Below are 20353 nucleotides of genomic sequence, written 5' to 3'. Positions count from 1 at the left end.
CAACTGGTACAGACATCACAGGGGAAGGCTGAATTGAATTGAGTATCATAGAAGTAAGAGCAGATGCACGATTCACTGAAGGCTGTATTTACTTGCCCTCCTTCAGTTTGCTTGCTATTAAACCTCCCTTCTTTCCTCTGCATTTACCCACAACATTTCTTCAGGAAGCACTCACCTTTGCATGCTAATGCTTAGGTGTTGTTACTGCAGTTAAGCTAGACTGTTAAATCCCTGTGTGCTTGTACTTACCACTGAATCAGGTCCAGACTTCATTCTTGCCCCAACCCCGCCAGACCTCCCCTTTACATCCTTCCTGTAAAGCAGGGGCATGCACACAAACACAAACATACACCAACTAAAGACTAGTCCATTAGTCAGAGATCATGAAGTTTAAAAATCACTTCCAAGCTTCTAATGTAAATGTTAGTCAACAGTGAGAAGCTGATGCTGCCACAACGCTCAAAATTAAGCAAAGGAAAGCCAAGCTCCTAAGCTACAGAAGGTCACACTTGGAAAACAAACCCAAAATGTTACTAATTTGTGATTGACTGTCCACAGAAAGCACCCTGAAACTGTGACAGTCTTGAAGGGAAACATAGCAACTTTAAAATATTTATTTCAACTTGCTGCAAAAACAAATGAATAAATAAATAAGGTGAATTGCATTCACTTAAAGTGTGCCTCAATAATTTGCAAGTACTCCCTGCTTCAACTTTTGGGTGATGACAGAAACCATCTTGAGCTGTAACAGACCCTGATAACATGGTCAGGTTTAACAATCCTGCTATCTAGACAGGTTCCCCATGCTGTGCAGTATGACACATCACCTGTGAGTTGATACTTGCATCTTTTACACTGCATAGGCATTAGAACCCTAGTTTTTCAATTAAATCTACTTAAGATCACCAAAAAAGGACTACTTTCTTTAAACAGTTTCACTACTTAACTGGATTCCCCTCCAGGACTTTTCTCAGACTTGTCAACATTCTCCTTCAGTTCAGTTAATATCTGAGAATGTCATCATCTTACCGGATGAGAGTAAGGCAAGTCTGTAATCAGGACACATCTCAGGGCTACATCAAAATGAGTCACATGGGTAGCCAAGCCAAAAAAAGAGAGAGAAGAGTCTGCATGAGGTCTCAGCTCTGTGGGAGCACCACTGCTGCCACTGCAAAACTTCACAATTCTTTCTAATCCTGCCCTAGACAACATTAGAAAGGACAGATCATGCTAGCCCAGCTGAACCTATTCTATACTTTGGGCTACAAATACTGTGATAAATTATGTGATTATACACTATTCTTGCTGCCAAAAACCCCACAAAAGCTTCAAGCAGATCTCAGAACAGGAAGAGCACTTCAGTCACTAGCAAGCCTAGTTAAAATTTGAAACTCTGCCATCTGCAGACAGCAAATGTTTAGTATCTTGGTAGATTATTGGAAATTTACCCAAGCAATACCCTTCAAAGACAGGCAAAAATGAAAATGGTGCAGTCTTTTAACTGTGTCCACTGTTACAGATCTCTCCATCTGCATCCAGGATTACAGATCTCCCCATTTTATATATATATATATCTCATAGAATCAATAAGGTTGGAAAAGACCTCAAAGATCATCAAGTCCAACCTGTCACCCAGCACCTCATGACTACTAAACCATGGTTTCAAGTGCCACATCCAATCCCTTTTTTGAACACCTCCAGGGATGGGGACTCCACCACCTCCCTGGGATATATATAGATAGATAAACAGATATTGATATATTTAGGAGGGGTGGTGGTGATATTAATTTATGTATCTTTCATCCTGATTATATTATTATTGATATTTGCTCATCCACAGGGGTCAGCACTGCTTGTAAATGACTTCCAGGATCTCTGCCAATGAAACTGAAATAAAACAGTAATTAAAAAAACCCCCATAAAAAAACCCCCAAAACCTCAACCTCTTTTAAGGCAGTGCATTCACAGGGTTTTACCCAATAATGCAAACCTCTGAACCAAAAATAAAATCAAGACATTTTAGACTTCAAAACAATTACAGGGAAATTATTTTTTTGCAACCTACCCAAGACTAAAATTGGTATACACACACACATGAATTTTCAAACAAACAAGTTCTAAACTCAGCCAAAAAAACCAAGTAGCTGAGAATAAACTTTCACCTCTGGCTCACTGAACTCAGCTCTTCACATAAACTGTGCTAACAAACCACTTACCTAATTAAAACAAATGGTAATTATAAAGGGTTATGTTTATGCATGTTTACTAATTGTAAGTCACCCACATAGCACAAACATTTCAAAGTCAGGAAATAAACATGTAATTTTAAACCAACCAGCCTACATTCAAGGGCAAAAGGCCATTCAAAATTGCCCTTAGTGGGCAATTATGACTGAATCAAAGCAAGTAACTCTACCATCTCGTTCAGAAATACAGACAGCCCCCCATCCTATAACCCTAAGTGAACTGATGAAATTCTGAAAATCACATTTTCTGCACTGAGTCTGCCTGCTCAGCCTGGACACTGCACACAGCATGACTCCCACCTGCCACCCAGACCACTTCATTCTTTACAAGAACCTTCCAGAGAGAGCCGTGCCAGCGTCTCCATGGCCTCCATGCTCTGCACTGTTCTGCCTGTTTTCGACTGCATTCAGAAGGACAGTGTTTCAGGTGTTTGGCACAACATGCAAAACAGCTGCATGGTTTCTGTGGTAATAGCTACTGCATGGAAAAGGATGGGATGGTGTTCACAAAACCATAGTAACCATCCCGACTCTCGCACCACTACCGCAATGGTGAGCAAGAATGCAAGGTGCTGCCAGGAGCATAACGCGTTTCCAGATTTCTATTTAGTCACTTGCTTTTCAAGTATTTTCTCACATACTACATTTTCACCTTTGAAACTCTGAGGTCCTGCAGATGCACACATGCTACACGCATTCCGCTCCAGCTCTGTGCTTAGAATCACAGAAGCGTTAGGGTTGGAAGGGACCTCAAGGATCACCTAGTTCCACCCCCACTGCCATGGACAGGGACACCTCACACGAGAGCAGGTTGCTCAGAGCCACATCCAGCCTGGCCTTCAAAAACTCCAGGTTTTTAGGCTTCTACCAGGAATGAGAAGCCTCTCCAGGAGTGAGGCTTCTACCACCTTCCTGGGCATCCTGTTCCATTGTCTCACCACCCTCATGGGGAAGAGCTTCTTCCTAACCATCCAATCAGAATCTACCCATTTCTATTTTTGTTCCATCCCCCCCAGTCCTATCACTCCCTGACGTCCTCAAACGTCCCTCCCCAGCTTTCTTGTAGTCCCCATTCAGATACTAGAAGGCCACAATTAGGTCTCCTTAGAGCCTTCTCTTCTCCAGACTGAACAGCCCCAACTCCCTCACAGTCTGTCCTCATAGCAGAGGAGCTCCAGCTCTCTGATCATCCTCATGGCTCTTCTCTGGACATGTTCCAGCACCTCCAGATCTTTCTCGTAATAGGGGCTCCAGAACTGGACACAGTGCTCCAGGTGAGGTCTCACCAGAGCAGAGTACTGGCTCTGCTTGTTTGAAGCAATGACACTGCCTAAATCCCAGAGAGATATCACTAATGTTGAGGAGCTGTCCAGATGTGTGTCACACATGAGGCCAAACATGGACCAAATTAGTTTCAAAACTTCTCTTGGGATGACAGTTCTACAAAGAACAATAGTTCACCCTAGCTGACTAAGGTGAACCGCAGGAACCAAGCACATTTCTTATAAAACATATTACACAATTTTGAAAGGCACCCAAAAATTTAACTGCTTTGTTTTTTACCAGCCCTTACTTCCCTTAAGACTGTCATTAGATTCAGCAGCTCTGAGACTGTGCTGCACCGAGTGTCACTGAGTATGCAGGCCAGTTTGATGCTTCAGAAGTAAATGATTAATAGCCCTTACTGAAGCCAGTACTTGTGAGTGCTTAGAACTTAGCTTCAGAACTGTAGTTCACCCTCATCACACCCCTGTGAATTCAATTGACTGATGCTTTCTGAACAGAGAACAGCTCTCCAGTCCAGGAGAGACCTGGTTTTATGTCTGCCAAGTGGGGATCAGGTGAAGATGAACTGCTCTTGAATAAAAGTGCCAGTAAATCAAACTACTACCCACTGAAGGGCTAACTCAATATTCTGCTGTATGAAACAATATTTTAGTAAAAGCCAAGAGCTCAGGCAGAATTATATGACCTTCAGTAGCTTATATCAAGAGCTGGGGGAAAAAAAAGACACTTGGATAGAGAAAACTAAGAAGCAAGGCATGTTAAGAAGTGCACATGCTGCAAAACCAAAAAACCTCCCCAAAAACCACAGACTCCATTAATTGGAATCACATTTCCCACCCCCACCCCCCCAGTTATTTACCTTCTCATTAAGCCAGTGCCACAGCTGGTCAGTGGCAGGGGGAGACAGAAGAAAACGGGAAAAGAGACAAAGAACACAGTGGAAAATTATTGGAAAATGCAGTAAGTTCAGAAGGGAACAAAAATAATAACCAAAAAAGGTGGCAGCAATGAGAGGCAGGCAAAGTCATCACAGAATGAAAATGAAATTGTTCCAGACACGATGGCAAATCCCCATAGAAAGAAAAGAGCATAACAACTTCCAATGCAGGAATCTAGATTTCACCACTAACATGCACTTTTTGAAGCAAAGAGGGACTATAACAAGGGCAAACAACTTTAATGGTATTAAAAGAGCTATCATCGTAATCTGGGCAATCACAGAGGGCTAACATTTCAGAGCAGGACTTGTGGAAGTACTTCAGGAAGGGTGCTTTTTATTCAAACACCAGAAATTCACACCAGATTGCATTAACAGTCCCATTTAAGCAGCTTCCTATGTGTTTTAAAACACCCCTATTACGCCAACTACTGCTAAACAAACTTTATGTGTATGTTTGGTTGGGGTTTTTTTTGATTAGTACCACTCATATTTCACCACTTGCACTCAATGGCACATCAACAAACAGGTAATTAAATTTGATACACACGCACCAGTAGATCAAATAAATATATGGATTACATGCAATTTACTTGGCTGTGCAGAAGGCATTCTGCACTTCTCAACAGCCAGCTTCTCCATTTGCACTGGTTATTTTTCCTTCCTAATTTTCACCCATACTGCTCAAGCACAGCCATTTAAGGGCCTAGTCAGTGTAAGATTATGCTCTTAATTCTAGCCATTAGACATCGGTTCACGGCACGACAACAACAGTTTTCACCAGTTACCAGAAACTGTATTAGCTCCTAATGGGGGAAAAAAACCCCAACCAAACCAACAACCAAAGCCCAACATTTCAAACCTGGGGTTGGGGGGCTGGGAAAGAATAATTTCAGAATGTTCATTAAGTTATAGCAGAAGCCAGAAGCAGATTTACAAAGACACAAGAAAATAACATGTGACAAAGCATCCACTTCCACGAGCTTTTACTACTCATGGAATGCATCAATCACAGTAATGAAAAGCAATGATACAGCTTCAAAAGCCTCATATTAAGCACTGTAGAATTTGCTTCTGTTTTACATCTCCCATAAAATGTATAAATAAAGTGTCAAGTTGCTTCCTGATTCAATGACATACTTCTGCCTTTAACTTTCCTTCTGCATATTAAAACCTACTATATAGTAGGCTCCTTGCAGTAAATGTGTAGATCCCATGTCTGTAGACCTCCCCTTTGCAACTCCAACAAAACAAAGGCTAGAGCTGTACTGTGAGGCTGAGATTTTAGATGAAAGTGAAAAACCAAACTTGGGTATTTCCCCTCTAGAGGCCAAAATGCTAAGTACAATAAGCTGGAAGTAACATTACATGCCAAAATTAACAACAATTGTTAAATGAATGTTTAAGATAATGCCTGGCAGGGGAGGGGGTTTCTACCTGCCTACTATCTTACCAATAATAGTCTTTATGTAGTTCTACAGATGGAATAAACCTACATTTAAAACCAGGCTATGGCTTAATTGTGATCTTCAAGTCACTCAAAACAGAATAAGGCTACAAAAACTTCTCCAGTATTCCACTGGAAAACTATGTATAAAAAAAAATCTGTGTGTCTGTGGAAGTACTTCCTAGAACCATATATGGACTAGTGGAGATTCTGCCTAGTATCTGTGCTTGCTTTTACACACTAAACCTGGTACCAGAAGCACTAAACCTTCACTTTATTGAAAGTGCAAATGATGTCTTACAGCTCTTCATATGCTACACCTAGCAGAGGCATAGAACTGCGATTCACTTAAGTCAGCCAGAAAGCATGCAGGCAAAATGCTAGCACACTCAAAATAATACAATGGTAGTGAATGCAGTTGAGTGACTGCTCATGCTGCTGAGCTCCCTCACAAGCCCCAGCTACCAGCCCAAAGGACAAGCCTTCTTTTAAAAATGACTAAAGAAATCACTGAAACCAATTATTGGTTCTTGACTGCTACCACAAATATGCATGATGCCATATCAAGTTTTAAGATGACTGGCTGGATGACAACAAATCTCCCTACTCTTTACCCTAGGATTTCTCTCATACCTCAATGGCAGAGGCACAAGCAAGACTAAAGAACACAGTAAGGACATCCTATTTCCACAGTCTCTATTTAAAGGAGGCCTGCACATGCAGGCACAGCCTCACCTACTGCTCTTGATCAAAGCTTCTCTTCAGTCTGAATTTGTCTGCATTTCCAAGATAATCACAGGTTAACGAGAAGTGGGCAAGAGCAGCAGCTCTTCTTACTGCTTTTATTTAAGAAACAGATATAATCCATAAGGCTCAGAGGTTTATATTCATGAACAGTACTCTCAGTTTCTCATAAAGGGTTATTTTCTGGACAATCTACACTAGCCTTCTCAGCTTCATTGGAGAGAAAAAAGGCATGTCACTGTAAGATGTCTTCCTTGCCCTCACCAGCTTTTACTCCAAACTAGAACTACTTCTGAGTCAGACATACCACTTTTGAAAGACCAAGTAATATCACTGGGTATCGGTGTGAAACAGACCTTGTCAATGGCTTACACTTCACTAGGAGCCCAAATACTCCTGATGCTGAGATCCTTCAATTAACTCAGTACACAAAAGCCAAAACAAAAACCCAAACCAAACCAACACCCCCCCCAAAAAAACAAACCAAAACCCCAAACCAAACAAAAAAACCACACAAAAACCAACCAAAGGCACCAGGTAGCTTCACCTCCCAGGAAAAGAGATTATAAATGACATATTTTTTAAAACAAGCATAACTGCAAAAGAAACTCTCCTTCAATCTTGGTATCTCACACAGAGACATGAAAGGCAAGATGTAACAATTTACTCTGTGGTTTTTCTGGTCTGTGTCTGAATTATTTACTTTCTCTTCAACAGTACCTACTGAAGGCAAAAAGGTTTGGTGATCCAATTTAAACACAGCTCATTCATCCCTTCTAAGAAAACTTACAAGGATGCAGTTTTCATTCCTCTCCTCTCCCTGTCACCACAAAACAATCTATGGTATTACTTCCCACATTCTCAGAGGTAAGATACACCCATGATCCTACAATGAAGACAATAAGCATGGCCAGGAGAACTTCAAGCATCACTGGGATAAGCATTGGAAGCCCACATATCATTCCATCCACCCATGATAAATCCAGGTGAACTGTAATTGGAATAGGCACATATGAGGACAAGAGAATCCAGCAGAGTATCAAGTATCCTTCTTACAGCAGCTAGAAGAGCTTGAATTGCTTTAATACACACAACACAGATGGAACATGACTGTCATGTAGAAGATAGGAGGTGAGGGGGAGGGGAGATGGAGAAATGAAGTTGTGTCAACACTATCCTTTGGCTTAGACAAGAACCACATTAATATGAACTGACCTTAAATACATTTAAGGTGAAGAGTAGGAAGTTCTGCTGCACATTACAACAAAAGCCCTACCTTCTTTCAGGAGAAAACACTTAGTGGAAATAAGAAAGACACTGCATCATATAGTTAAGCAGTACAAGGATATTAAACCTGACAACTCATGAAATACAATACATCCAGTACTTTGCAAGCAAGATGTCTTTAGACATAATGAGACCTTTTAACAACAAGCTTTGTATCATTTAAGCTTTTACCCTAACATGTTAATTCTTTCCACTACATTTGGGAACCCTTCTGTCTTGTTCATAGCTGTATCTGGAAAGGCTTTCCCTTTTCCTTTTCCCAATTCTTCCTGCATGAACTCTGAAATCATCCCTCATTTCCCACAGCCACTGTAATGGTTTGTTGACCTTTTGGCACACACTAACGCATTAGGTTTGGGCTTAAGCTCTTTGCCTGTAGGAATTCAGAGATATAAACCAGACAGATTTGTCAAGGCACAGATGCTCTGACAGATATACTTATAGGGTTCAGCTCTTCAGTTACAGCAACTCTGAGGGAACAGCTTTCTCCACGGCAGAGAATAACTCCACACAGTTACCGAAAGCACACTCCTGCACACGAGCGTAGCCATTACAAACAAAATAAGTAAAACCCTACAGTTCTGAATGCCTTCATCAATTTTATGGAGCTCTCCCACTTTGCAATGAAAATGTGGGCACATTGTGAGTAGAGGAGAAGGGAGGGGAGCATAGAAGCCTTATGGCACTTCCCAAATACCACATTTCTTCTCTTACAGCAGGACGCCTCCCTCCTGTACTGCCATGCCGCTGTGCTCAAGAGCTGCACTTCCAGTATAAACAAACATGCTTGAACTAGTTCAAGCCCTACTTACAGAATAAAATGGGTTGCTTTCTAAATGAAGCTTTCACAGAAGTAGGAACATCTCATCCTTTAGATTACAACTCATTAAGGTGAGCTTCAAAATCTTCGTGATCAGATAAGGTGACTGAACAATGAGGATTTTGTGTTAGACAAGGAATCTTCACAGCTAACTCAACATTTTAAAAGAGGGACTTCTATCAAGCTTTACAAAGTCTAAATGTGTACTTCAGTGTGACTAGTGACAGAAGAGACATGGTTTAAAATACACCATAAAACAGATAGAGTTTTACATGCCAGATGTGTTCCATTAGCGACAGACATTTAATGTAGAGTGAGAGCCTCGCAGCATACAGTGAATAGAGAAGAAAATAAACTCTCAGGTTGCGCAAGGAAATAAGGAGGAATACCTTACTGTCAAGCTTCAGCATGACTCTTCCAAGTCCTCTAATGGGCCGTGGAGCAAGAGCTTCCTGACGTTCCTTCACAAAACCTTCAACAAGTTGCCACCATCTTGTGCAGCGGTTTGCCATGCAGTTCAAAACCCCAAAATGGATCACGAGTTTTTTAAGTGCCCAAACTGCAACCACAAGGAAGAAATTAAGCCTTACAGCTTTCAGAGGAGCCCCACAAAACATCTACTTCATTCTGAAAAACCTATGAAAAAGAAAGATTATTTTTTTTTGCACTAGAAACCTTGTTCGGCGATTTCAAGCAATTTTAGCGCTAATCTCTTCACTTCTTCACAAGTGTGCCTATCCACATGGAATTTAGATGGCAGCAGAGAAAAGGGTCTGCACACTACCTAATGACACCCCTAACAAACTTGTGCCAGTCCTGGGCTACGTAGGTGTCATTCCCCGATTCCAGGACAGTGGATTTACGCCATCTCCACACATGCACAGACAACTACACATCGAATGCCACATTCAGAACTTAACAGTGTATTACACATCAAATTTTCAGCCTCAATTCTTCCTTTTTTTGGTATTCTGTATTGTTAGAGGACACAGTCTCAAGCTGCACCAGGGGAAGTTTAGGCTGGAGGTGAGGAGAAAGTTCTTTACAGAGAGATGTTGGCCATTGGAATGTGCTGCCCAGGGAGATGGTGGAGTCACCGTCCTGGAGGTGTTCAAGAAAGGACTCGACTTGGCACTTGGAGCCATGGTTTAGTAGTCATGAGGTGTTGGGTGACAGGTTGGACTTGATGATCTTTGAGGTCTTCTCCAACCTTATCGATTCTACGATTCCAAAGCTGTACCTTTCCTTCAAGTGTTGACAGTAGTTCACATGAAACTGCAAAGTGTTGATTTCAACCTTCAGTGGAAAGACTGATTAATTATTCCTTTAAACTTCAAAAACATTATCTTAAGATGAGCTTTTTATCTTGGCTGGAAGAATGCCATGCCATTTCAGAAAAATCTACACTGCTCCTCAAAACTGGACCAAAGGGGAAACACACACAACTTTATTTCCCCAAAAGGGAAGCACTTTGCTACCACAAAGAGCTTCTCTCTAATGCTCCTGACACACATCCACTGTAGAACAGTTTCTGAGCAACACTAGAAATGTCTAGGATTACAGTAAAGTAAAAGCTCATGCCTGTTTACTTGCTATGAAATAAAACACAGACTTCTGCATCAGGCTTATGGTTCTAATTTTGCAATGGCACTGTTCTCCCTCACTGATTAATATGTGCAGAATCATAGAATCACAGAATCAACCAGGTTGGAAAAGACCTCAGAGATCATCAAGTCCAACCTGTCACCCATAGACCTCATGATTATTAAACCATGGCACCAAGTGCCACGTCCAATCCCCTCTTGGAACACCTTCCAGGGATGGGGGGACTTCACCACCTCCCATGGCCAGCACATTCCAGTGGCCAATTACTCTTTCTGGGAAGAGCTTGAGCCTAAACATCCCCTGGCACAGCTTGAGACTGTGTCTTCTTGTTCCAGTGCTGATTGCCTGGGAGAAGAGACCAACCCCCTCCAGCCTACAACCTCCCTTCAAGTAGTTGTAGACAGCAGTAAGGTCTCCCCTGAGCCTCCTCTTCTCCAGGCTAAGCAACCCCAGCTCCCTCAGCCTCTCCTCACAGGGCTGTGCTCAAGGCCTCTCCCCAGCCTTGTTGCCCTTCTCTGGACACCTTCAAGAGTCTCAATGTCCTTCTTAAACTGAGGGCCCCAGAACTGGACACAGGACTCAAGGTGTGCCCTAAGCAGTGCTGAGTACAGGGGCACGACGACTTCCCTGTTCCTGCTGGCCACACTATTCTTGATGCAGGCCAGGATGTCATTGGCCTTCTTGGCCACCTGGACAACTTGTAAATCATCCCAATCAAGAACACAATTGCAAAGGCCATGATAGATATGAAATTTTCCTTGGAAGCTCATAGACTTTTAACAGTCATAACATACTCTTCTTACTTGTTACACCAGTCAAATTATCTATCTTCTTCACTGAAAAGAAGCAAAGCAAGTCACCCTCCAAATCCCCTGGCAAATTTAACATCAGAACAGAGGAGTTAATGAGCTCACATTACAAACAAAGATTTGTATTCCAGCTGATTTTACCAGAGCATTGATGCAAACAGACCAGGCACAAAAACATCAACCCAAGATGCATTGACTTAAAGGGTCGTAACAGACTGCTCTGACAAGGCAGTCCTGCTATCACCTACTGATACACAAACATCTAAGGAAAATGATGGTGCATCCCCAAAGGGAAACTGTTAGCAACACAATCACACGATTTTCCCAATCTCTCACTAAATTTTTTTTACACCAGAACTTAATAAATTGAGTGAACTTCACATTTAGACACAAAAATCAGTCTAGGTGTTTTAAATGTTTTAACGTTTAAATGTTTTAATGGCATGGCATTTAACAAATCCAAGTGCCAGGGGCTGCACTTTGGCCATGGCAACCCCAGGCAGAGCTACAGGCTGGGGTCAGAGTGGCTGAGAGCTCCCTAGCAGAGAGGGACCTGGGGGTGCTGATTGACAGCTGCCTAAACATGAGCCAGCAGTGTGCCCAGGTGGCCAAGAGGGCCAATGGCATCCTGGCCTGTATTAGGAATAGTGTGGCCAGCAGGAGCAGGGAGGTTATTGTGCCCCTGGACTCTGCATTGGTTAGGGCACACCTTGAGTCCTGTGTCCAGTTCTGGGCCCCTCAGTTTAAGGAGGACATTGAGACACTTGAAGGTGTCCAGAGAAGGGCAACAAGGCTGGGGAGAGGCCTTGAGCACAGCCCTGTGAGGAGAGGCTGAGGGAGCTGGGGTTGCTTAGCCTGCAGAAGAGGAGGCTCAGGGGTGACCTCATTGCCCTCTACAACTACCTGAAAGGTGGTTGTAGACAGGAAGGGGTTGGTCTCTTCTCCCAGGCAACCAGCACCAGAACAAGGGGACACAGTCTCAAGCTGTGCCAAGGGAGGTTTAGACTCGAGGTGAGGAGAAAGTTCTTCACCGAGCGAGTCGTTCGTCATTGGGATGTGCTGCCCAGGGAGGTGGTGGAGTCCCCATCCCTGGAGGTGTTCAAGAGGGGATTGGATGTGGCACTTGGTGCCATGGTCTAGTCGTGAGGTCTGTTGAGACAGGTTGGACTTGATGATCCTTGGGGTCTCTTCCAACCTTGGTTATACTGTGAGACTGTGAAATTCTACACACAGAGTAAATTAACACTGTGAAAATGCTAGCAGTGCCTGTACTATCATATTTATAGCCACATTTGATACCAATCATAGAATTGTCAGGGTTGGAAGGGAGCTCAAGGATCATCCAGTTCCACCCCCCCTGCCATGGGATTCATACTACATCAGGTTGCTCAGAGCTACATCCAGCCTGGCCTTCAAAACCTCCAAGGACGAGGCTTCCACCACCTCCCTGGGCAACCTGTGCAGTCTGTCACCACCCTCATGGTGACCAACTTCTAACATCCAATCTGAATCTACCCATTTCTAATTTTTTCTTTTTTTTAATGGCCTTTCCTGCCACAGTGTAGCACATCCTGAACTGTTACTGAATTCTGCTCTCACACAGCTAATTAGCTGAGCCTGTTACACATATAGTCAGCGGTAAGCTGTGCCAGGCTCTCACCACCCTCATGGGGAAGAGCTTCTTCCTAACATCCAATCTCAATCTACCCACTTCTAGTTTTGTCCCATTCCCCCTAGTTCTATCATTACCTGACACCCTAAGAAGTCCCTCCCCAGCTTTCTTCTCGTCCCCTTCAAATACTGGAATACACAGAATACATAGAATAAACCAGGTTGGAAGAGACCTTCAAGATCATCGCATCCAACCCATCAACCAATCCAACACCACCCAAACAACTAACCCATGGCACCAAGCACCCCAGCAAGTCTCCTCCTGAACACCTCCAGTGATGGCGACTCCACCACCTCCCCAGGCAGCCCATTCCAATGGGCAATCACTCTCTCTGTGTAGAACTTCTTCCTAACATCCAGCCTGAATCTCCCCTGGCGCAGCCTGAGACTGTGTCCTCTTGTTCTGGTACTGGCTGCCTGGGAGATGAGACCAACATCCGTCTGTCTACAACCTCCCTTCAGGTAGTTGTAGAAAGCAAGAAGGTCACCCCTGAGTCTCCTCTTCTCCAGGCTAAGCAACCCCAGCTCCCTCAGCCTCTCCTCACAGGGCTGTGTTCCAAGCCCCTCACCAACTTTGTTGCCCTTCTCTGGACTCGTTCCAGCAAGTCAACCTCCTTCCTAAACTGAGGGGCCCAGAACTGGACACAGGACTCGAGGTGTGGCCTAACCAGTGCAGTGTACAGGGGCAGAATGACCTCCCTGCTCCTGCTGGCCACACTGTTCCTGATGCAGGCCAGGATGCCATTGGCCCTCTTGGCTGCCTGGGCACACTGCAGGCTCATGTTCAGCCTACTGTCAACCAGCACCCCCAGGTCCCTCTCTGCCTGGCTGCTCTCAGCCACTCTGACCCCAGCCTGTGCTACAGCACTGCCTGGGGTTGTTGTGGCCAATGTGCAGAACCCGGCACTTGGATGTGTTCAATCTCATGCCATTGGACTCTGCCCATCTGTCCAGCCTGTCCAGGTCCCTCTGCAGAGCCTCTCTACCCTCCAGCAGATCAACTCCTGCCCCCAGCTTGGTGTCGTCAGCAAATTTACTGATGATGGACTCAATGCCCTCATCCAGATCATCAATGAAGATGTTAAAGAGCATGGGGCCCAGCACTGATCCCTGGGGCACACCACTGGTGCCTGGCTGCCAGCGGGATGTGGCACCATTCGCCACCACTCTCTGGGCTTGGCCCTCCAGCCAGTTCCTAACCCAATGCAGTGTGCTCCCATCCAAGCCAGGGGCTGACAGCTTGCCAGGAAGGCCACAATAAGGTCTCCTTGGAGCCTTCTCTTCTCCAGACTAAACAGCCCCAACTCCCTCATAGTCTGTCCTCATAGCAGAGCAGCTCCAGCCCTCTGCTCATCCTCATGGCCCTTCTCTGGACACATTCCAACACCTCCAGATCCTTCCTGTGATAGGGGCTCCAGCACTGGATGTTGCCCATCATTAAACTCAAGTGTACTTCTAATAAAGCTTGTTGTTGTTGTTGTCATGAAAGACCATTTTCTAAACGAGATGACATACTTCCTGCCATACATCAACATCACAGTAATTCCTCTGTCCCCAGAAATTCACATCATGCTTCTTGGAAAAGTGCAAAATGAAATACACAGCCAGTAAGGCTAACTTGAACTTTGAACTGGGCATTTATCAAAGTTTTGCAGGAGCCTGCTCTCTGTAAGCCACTCCTAATAGTTTACATTCTTTTGCCTGGAGAGCTCAGGCAATACCTGGCATTTGGTTGACACAGCCTCTGGCACCACCACGTGGCAAATATGGGATTTATGCCCTTAAAGAAACACAACAATCAGCTTTCCTACTAAAGATCTTTAGTACAAAACAGGTGGGGGGAAAAGTACAGTGCAAGTGCCAGCACCTATCTTGCAGGCTGAAGTTTCCTCTGATTAAATGCAGCTTAAGGTAAATACACACACTGCTACTCAGCAAAACAAGACAGGTGACCTGAAATGACATGCTAGTTTTCTGCCATTTTAAAGTAAGTGTTTAAATACCTTCTAAATGAATGTACACTCATTGCAAATGATGTCACCAGGTGCTACACACAGTCACACAGCAGTAATTATATGGGGTTTAAAAGAGACAGGAGAGAAAAAGCTAGGACTGTTACTAGAAAGGCTCCATAATAAGAAATTCCAAACCTCCCCAGGAAGAGCAGAATTACACCAAGACAAAAACCAGAATACAAAAATGGTGCAACAGAACAAGAAAAGCAGCAAATGAAAGATCTTTACATGAGATAGGATCAAGACTCCCAGGCTCACATCACTGAACAAAAAGTCACAAGTGTTCCATGGCAGGGTTTATCGCTCAGCTTTGGAATCCACAAGTCATGTTACACCTTCTCATCTTATGGTGTAACTGTGGTACCTTTTTTCCCCACTCTCTACATCAAGCAATTTTAAAAGATTACCTCACTGGCCTGCATTAGGAACAGTGTGGCCAGCAGGAGCAGGGAGGTCATTGTGCCCCTGGACTCTGCATTGGTTAGGCCACACCTTGAGTCCTGTGTCCAGAAGAATATTCCAACTCTCAGAAGTGCTTACAAACTTTTTAGTCTCCTTAAATGTGACTAGATGCAGGGAAACTTGCTTTTATAATATTAATCTATATATTTTTTCCACTACTGGGTATTTTTAACACCACCTCTCTTTATCCAGGTCATCATAAATTATGATCATTATTATCATAAATTATGATAAACTGGATTAAGAGAGGTGGTGTTAAAAATGCAACATGAATGACTGCTCTGTTCAACACTATCTGTTAGAGGGTAGGAGAGCTCTGCAGAGGGACCCTGACAGGCTGCACAGATGGGCAGAGGCCAGTGGCAGGAGACTGAACACATCCAAGTGCCAGGTGCTGCACTTTGGCCACAGCAACCCCAGGCAGTGCTACAGGCTGGGGGCAGAGTGGCTGAGAGCAGCCAGGCAGAGAGGGACCTGGGGGTGCTGGTTGAGAGTAAGATGAACAGGAGCCAGCAGTGTGCCCAGGGGGCCAAGAAGGCCAAGGGCATGCTGGCCTGCATCAGGAAGAGTGTGGCCAGCAGGAGCAGGGAAGTCCTTCTGCCCTGTACTCAGCACTGCTCAGGCCACACCTTGAGTCCTGTGTCCAATTCTGGGCCCCTCAGTTTAGGCAAGATTTTGAGCTGTGGGAACATGTCCAGGGAAGGGCAACAAAGCTGGAGAGGGGGGTTTGGAGCACAGCCCTGTGAGGAGAGGCTGAGGGAGCTGGGGTTGCTTAGCCTGCAGAAGAGGAGGCTCAGGGCAGACCTTATTGCTCTCTGCAACTCCCTGAAGGGAGGTTGTAGCCAGGTGGGGGTTGGTCTCTTCTCCCAGGCATCCAGCACCGGAACAGGAGGACACAGTCTCAAGCTGCACCAAGGGAGGTTTAGACTGGATGTTAGGAAGAAATTCTTCATAGAGAAATTGCCCATTGGGATATGCTGCCCAGGGAGGTGGTGGAGTCCCGATCCCTGGAGGTGTTTAGGAGGAGACTGGATGAGGCATTTGGTGCCATGGTTTAGTTGATTAGATGGTGTTGGGTGAGAGGTTGGATACGATGACCTCAAAGGTCTTTTCCAACCTGGTTTATTCTGTTTTCCTTCCTCTTCATAGGATAGAATAAAGTACTGTAAACCCTAAGTATTCTTATAATGTAAGGTATGGCACAAAATGATTCCAGGTAACTACAACAGTCAACAGACAAAGCACTTGTACAGATCTGTCCACTACACAGTAGCAGTGCACATCAATCCTCCTCTCTGAAGCTACAATTCGTCTTCATTTAAAACCATTTAGAAGACCTGTTGTTAAAACTCAGATCAGGCCCTTCCTTCTACTCTATTTCACACAAAGCCCAAGACTATCCAAAGCCCTCATCTAACAAATATTTCTAGTAATTGGGATTATTACCTGCAAAAGGCACTGGCAACAGCTGCACAATCCAGAAATTCAGCCAGATCTGGACAATGACAATGGCCCACACAAGCGTCACGAAGTAAATATCACTAGTTTTCTTTTTTCTGAGGAAAGAGCCAATCTCAGGTCTTTGTCTGCTCCCAGAAGAGGATGAAGAGGAGGAGACAGATGTTGAAGCATGTGCTGGTTGATCACCTTCTGTTGCTCCTGAAACAAACAAATGCAAACAGAGAAATGGAAGCGATCACATTAGCAGTCACTTAACGTCCCAAATTGACTCTTTTTTGTTTGTTTGCTTGGGTTTTATGTTGTGTGAGTTGTGGGATGGTTTGGTTTTGGTTTTGTTTTTTTCCTGCAGTAGTGATTTCCCTAAAAGACAGAAAGCCACTGATCATTTTTGACAGGCTGTAACAGGGCTCCGTAAGTCCTCCAACATCATTCAACAACATGCCAAGAAGAGCTAGAAGGAGGGGAAGAGAAGATGCTACCATCCTCAACAGGCCTCCTGTCACTGCAGAGAAATGAGAAACTAAACACAGTTGTGTGAAAGAACCATGAACCTCTGAAAAATATAAATCACCATTCACTCCTAAAAGAAATCTAAAGTCTTAAATCTTAGACTGGCTGAGAGCTCATTGAAACACAGAACAGAACCAGAACAGAACCAGAACCGACCAGGTTGGAAAGGATCTTTGAGATCATCGAGCCCAACCTATCATCCAACACCATCTAATCAACTCAACCATGGCACCAAGGGCCTCAACCCAGGCTCCTCCTAAACACCTCCAGGGATGGGGACTCCACCACCTCCCTGGGCAGAACATCCCAATGGCCAATCTCTATTTCTGGGAAGAACTTCCTCCTAACATCCAGCCTAAACTTCCCTTGGCACAGCTTGAGACTGTGTCCTCTTGTTCTGGTGCTGGATGCCTGGCAGAAGAGCCCAACCCCCACCTGGCTACAACCTCCCTTCAGGGAGTTGCAGAGAGCAAGAAGGTCTCCCCTGAGCCTCCTCTTCTGCAGGCTAAGCAACCCCAGCTCCCTCAGCCTCTCCTCCCAGGGCTGTGCTCCAGACCCCTCCCCAGCTTTGTTGCCCTTCTCTGGACACCTTCCAGCAGCTCAACCTCTTTCCTGACCTGAGGAGCCCAGAGCTGGACACAGGACTCAAGGTGTGGCCTAACCAGTGCGAGTACAGGGGCAGGAGGACTTCCCTGCTCCTGCTGGCCACACTGTTCCTGATGCAGCACGCACTGATGTGAAAGCTTGTGTTTCACAAATTTCCTGCCATGCTTTCTTTTCCTGAACTCACATTACAAACACAGCACTCACACTGCGATTCTAAATTGCTGTCTTGTGTAACAGTTTTAGTAACAGCAAGCACAAATTCGTGGGTGACAAATGTTACCATTCTCCCATCTGTAAGTCTGTAAACAGGGAATTTAATTTACAACCATGAACTAACGTTTTAAAGACGCTTTATACATAAACATTTCAGGCAAAATTACAATGTCCAGATCAAAATTCTTGTACAGAGAACATGGCAACTTATTCATTTAAACTACTCGGTTGGTAAATCTGCCTAAGGATGGGTGACAACAAATCCACCTTTAGTCATTACATGTGAAATTTCTCCCTGAGAACACCAGTATTTGCTTTTACTGAGGCCTCATATCAGCAGCAAAATGCACACACTGTGCATCATTACGTGACAAAACTTTGCAGCCATGGAGGAAGAATGCACATCCAAGAAATCCCACAGGTTACTCTACCCTGGGGGGCAGTAATTGTAGGCTCTGCCTTTAAAGCTTTCCATAGATCTTGAACAGAAAGTGGTAAAAGGGACCTGGGAGTACTGGTTGATAGTAGGCTGAACATGAGGCAGCAGTGTGCCCAGGTGGACAAGAAGGCCAAGGGCATCCTGGCCTGCAGCAGGCAGAGTGTGGCCAGCAGGAGCAGGGAAGTCCTTCTGCCCTGTGCTCAGCTCTGGTTAGGCCACAACTTGAGTTCTGTGTCCAGCTCTGGGCTCCTCAGGTCAGGAAAGAGGTTGAGCTGCTGGAAGGTGTCCAGAGAAGGGCAACAAAGCTGGGGAGGGGTCTGGAGCACAGCCCTGGGAGGAGAGGCTGAGGGAGCTGGGGTTGCTTAGCCTGCAGAAGAGGAGGCTCAGGGGAGACCTTCTTGCTCTCTGCAACTCCCTGCAGGGAGGTTGGAGCCAGGAGGGGGTTGGTCTCTTCTCCCAGGCAAGCAGCACCAGAACAAGAGGACACAGTCTCAAACTACACCAGGGAAGGTTTAGGTTGGATGTTAGGAAGAAATTCTTCCCAGAAAGAGATTGGCCATTGGAATGTGCTGCCCAGGGAGGTGGTGGAGTCACCATCCGTGGAGGTGTTTAAGAAGAGACTGGATGGGGTGCTTGATACCATGTGTCGTAGTTTGGGCTGGGTGCCCTCTGCTACAGGGGTGTTTCCTGTGTCCAGAAGTCCATCCCAGTGGGTGGACTCAGGAAATTAGGTATCTCTACCATAATCCCTTGCACCACTATAAATTTTGCGGTGGGGTCTGGCACTTCCTCTTTCCTTCCCTCTCCGAGACTTGGTAACTGGGGGAGAGATCTCCCGGCCATGGGCCTGATTGGGCCCAAGGCCACAGGGGGATGGGCAGTCTCAGGCCTGGCCAGCTGAGACCAGCCCAGCAGAGGGAGGGGGAAGAAGGAGCCCTGGGGGTTTTGGATGCACCCTCAGGTGGGGTTTGGAGTCTTTCTGGGTTTACTTTGGTTTCTTTCTTGTCACCATGTTTCCTTTTGTGCACACTCACTGTTCTCTATTTAAACTCTCCACTACTTTTGCAATCAGTTTGTCTGAGTCGTTATTTCTGCCTGTGGTGGGGAGGGGGTCTGCCCCAACCCATTACACCATGATTTAGTTGATCAGAGGGTGTTGGATGATAGGTTGGACTCAATGATCTCGAAGGTCTTTTCCAACCTGGTTAATTCTGTTCTAATGAGTGAACTTCATTCATTAACATATCTTTCTAACACTAGAACACACCCCCCCTTCAGCTGAGAAGTCCCTTACCTACAAGACCACGCCTCTCCAAGCATGCAATATACATACATTATTGACTAGTAGTAACACATTGTCTTGAAGCAGACGACTTGAGAGACTTCTGATTTCCAATTCAAGTTTTGGAAGTCCACATTCTGTCAATTTGAATGACCTGGTTTGTCTGCTTACAGGAACTGCACAAAACCTTTCCATTTCCAGAGATCTCACTCTTCTAAGAAAGACTGATTGGCCATTGGGATGTGCTGCCCAGGGAGGTGGTGGAGTCCCCATCCCTGGAGGTGTTTAGGAGAGACTGGATGAGGCGCTCGGTGCCATGGTTTAGTTGATTTAGTGTTGGATGACAGGTTGGACTCTATGATTTCAAAGGTCTCTTCCAAAGGTCTGGTTAATGCTATTCTATTCTATCTCCACAACAGCCTAGTTCTCTAGTATTGCATTCCATCAAAGTCCTACCAGGAAAAAATATGGTAAGGTTCAAAACCAGTGATGGACTTTTAAAGACCTTTGCA

General features: G+C 44.9%; 1 protein-coding gene across 3 annotated transcripts in view; it reads right to left on the bottom strand.

Moving 5' to 3' along the window:
* The window catches only part of TMEM245 (transmembrane protein 245), a 62767-nt gene that overhangs the window by 27410 nt on the left and 15004 nt on the right, over positions 1–20353 (bottom strand). For 2 of the 3 annotated variants that reach the window (XM_054164298.1, XM_054164299.1), the window contains exons 5-6: positions 16777–16989; positions 9158–9327 (exon numbers count right to left, since the gene is read on the bottom strand). In XM_054164298.1, the coding sequence (XP_054020273.1) occupies positions 9158–9327; positions 16777–16989 (383 nt within the window). Of the gene's footprint in view, positions 1–4392; positions 4417–9157; positions 9328–16776; positions 16990–20353 lie in introns of all 3 variants that reach the window. The other variant, XM_054164297.1, reaches the window with a different exon arrangement.

The sequence above is a fragment of the Dryobates pubescens genome, chromosome 9, assembly GCF_014839835.1.
Source record: "Dryobates pubescens isolate bDryPub1 chromosome 9, bDryPub1.pri, whole genome shotgun sequence".
NCBI classification, from domain to species: Eukaryota; Metazoa; Chordata; class Aves; order Piciformes; family Picidae; genus Dryobates; species Dryobates pubescens.
Note: the sequence above shows the minus strand (reverse complement) of the source record. Positions and strands in the feature narration are given on the sequence as shown.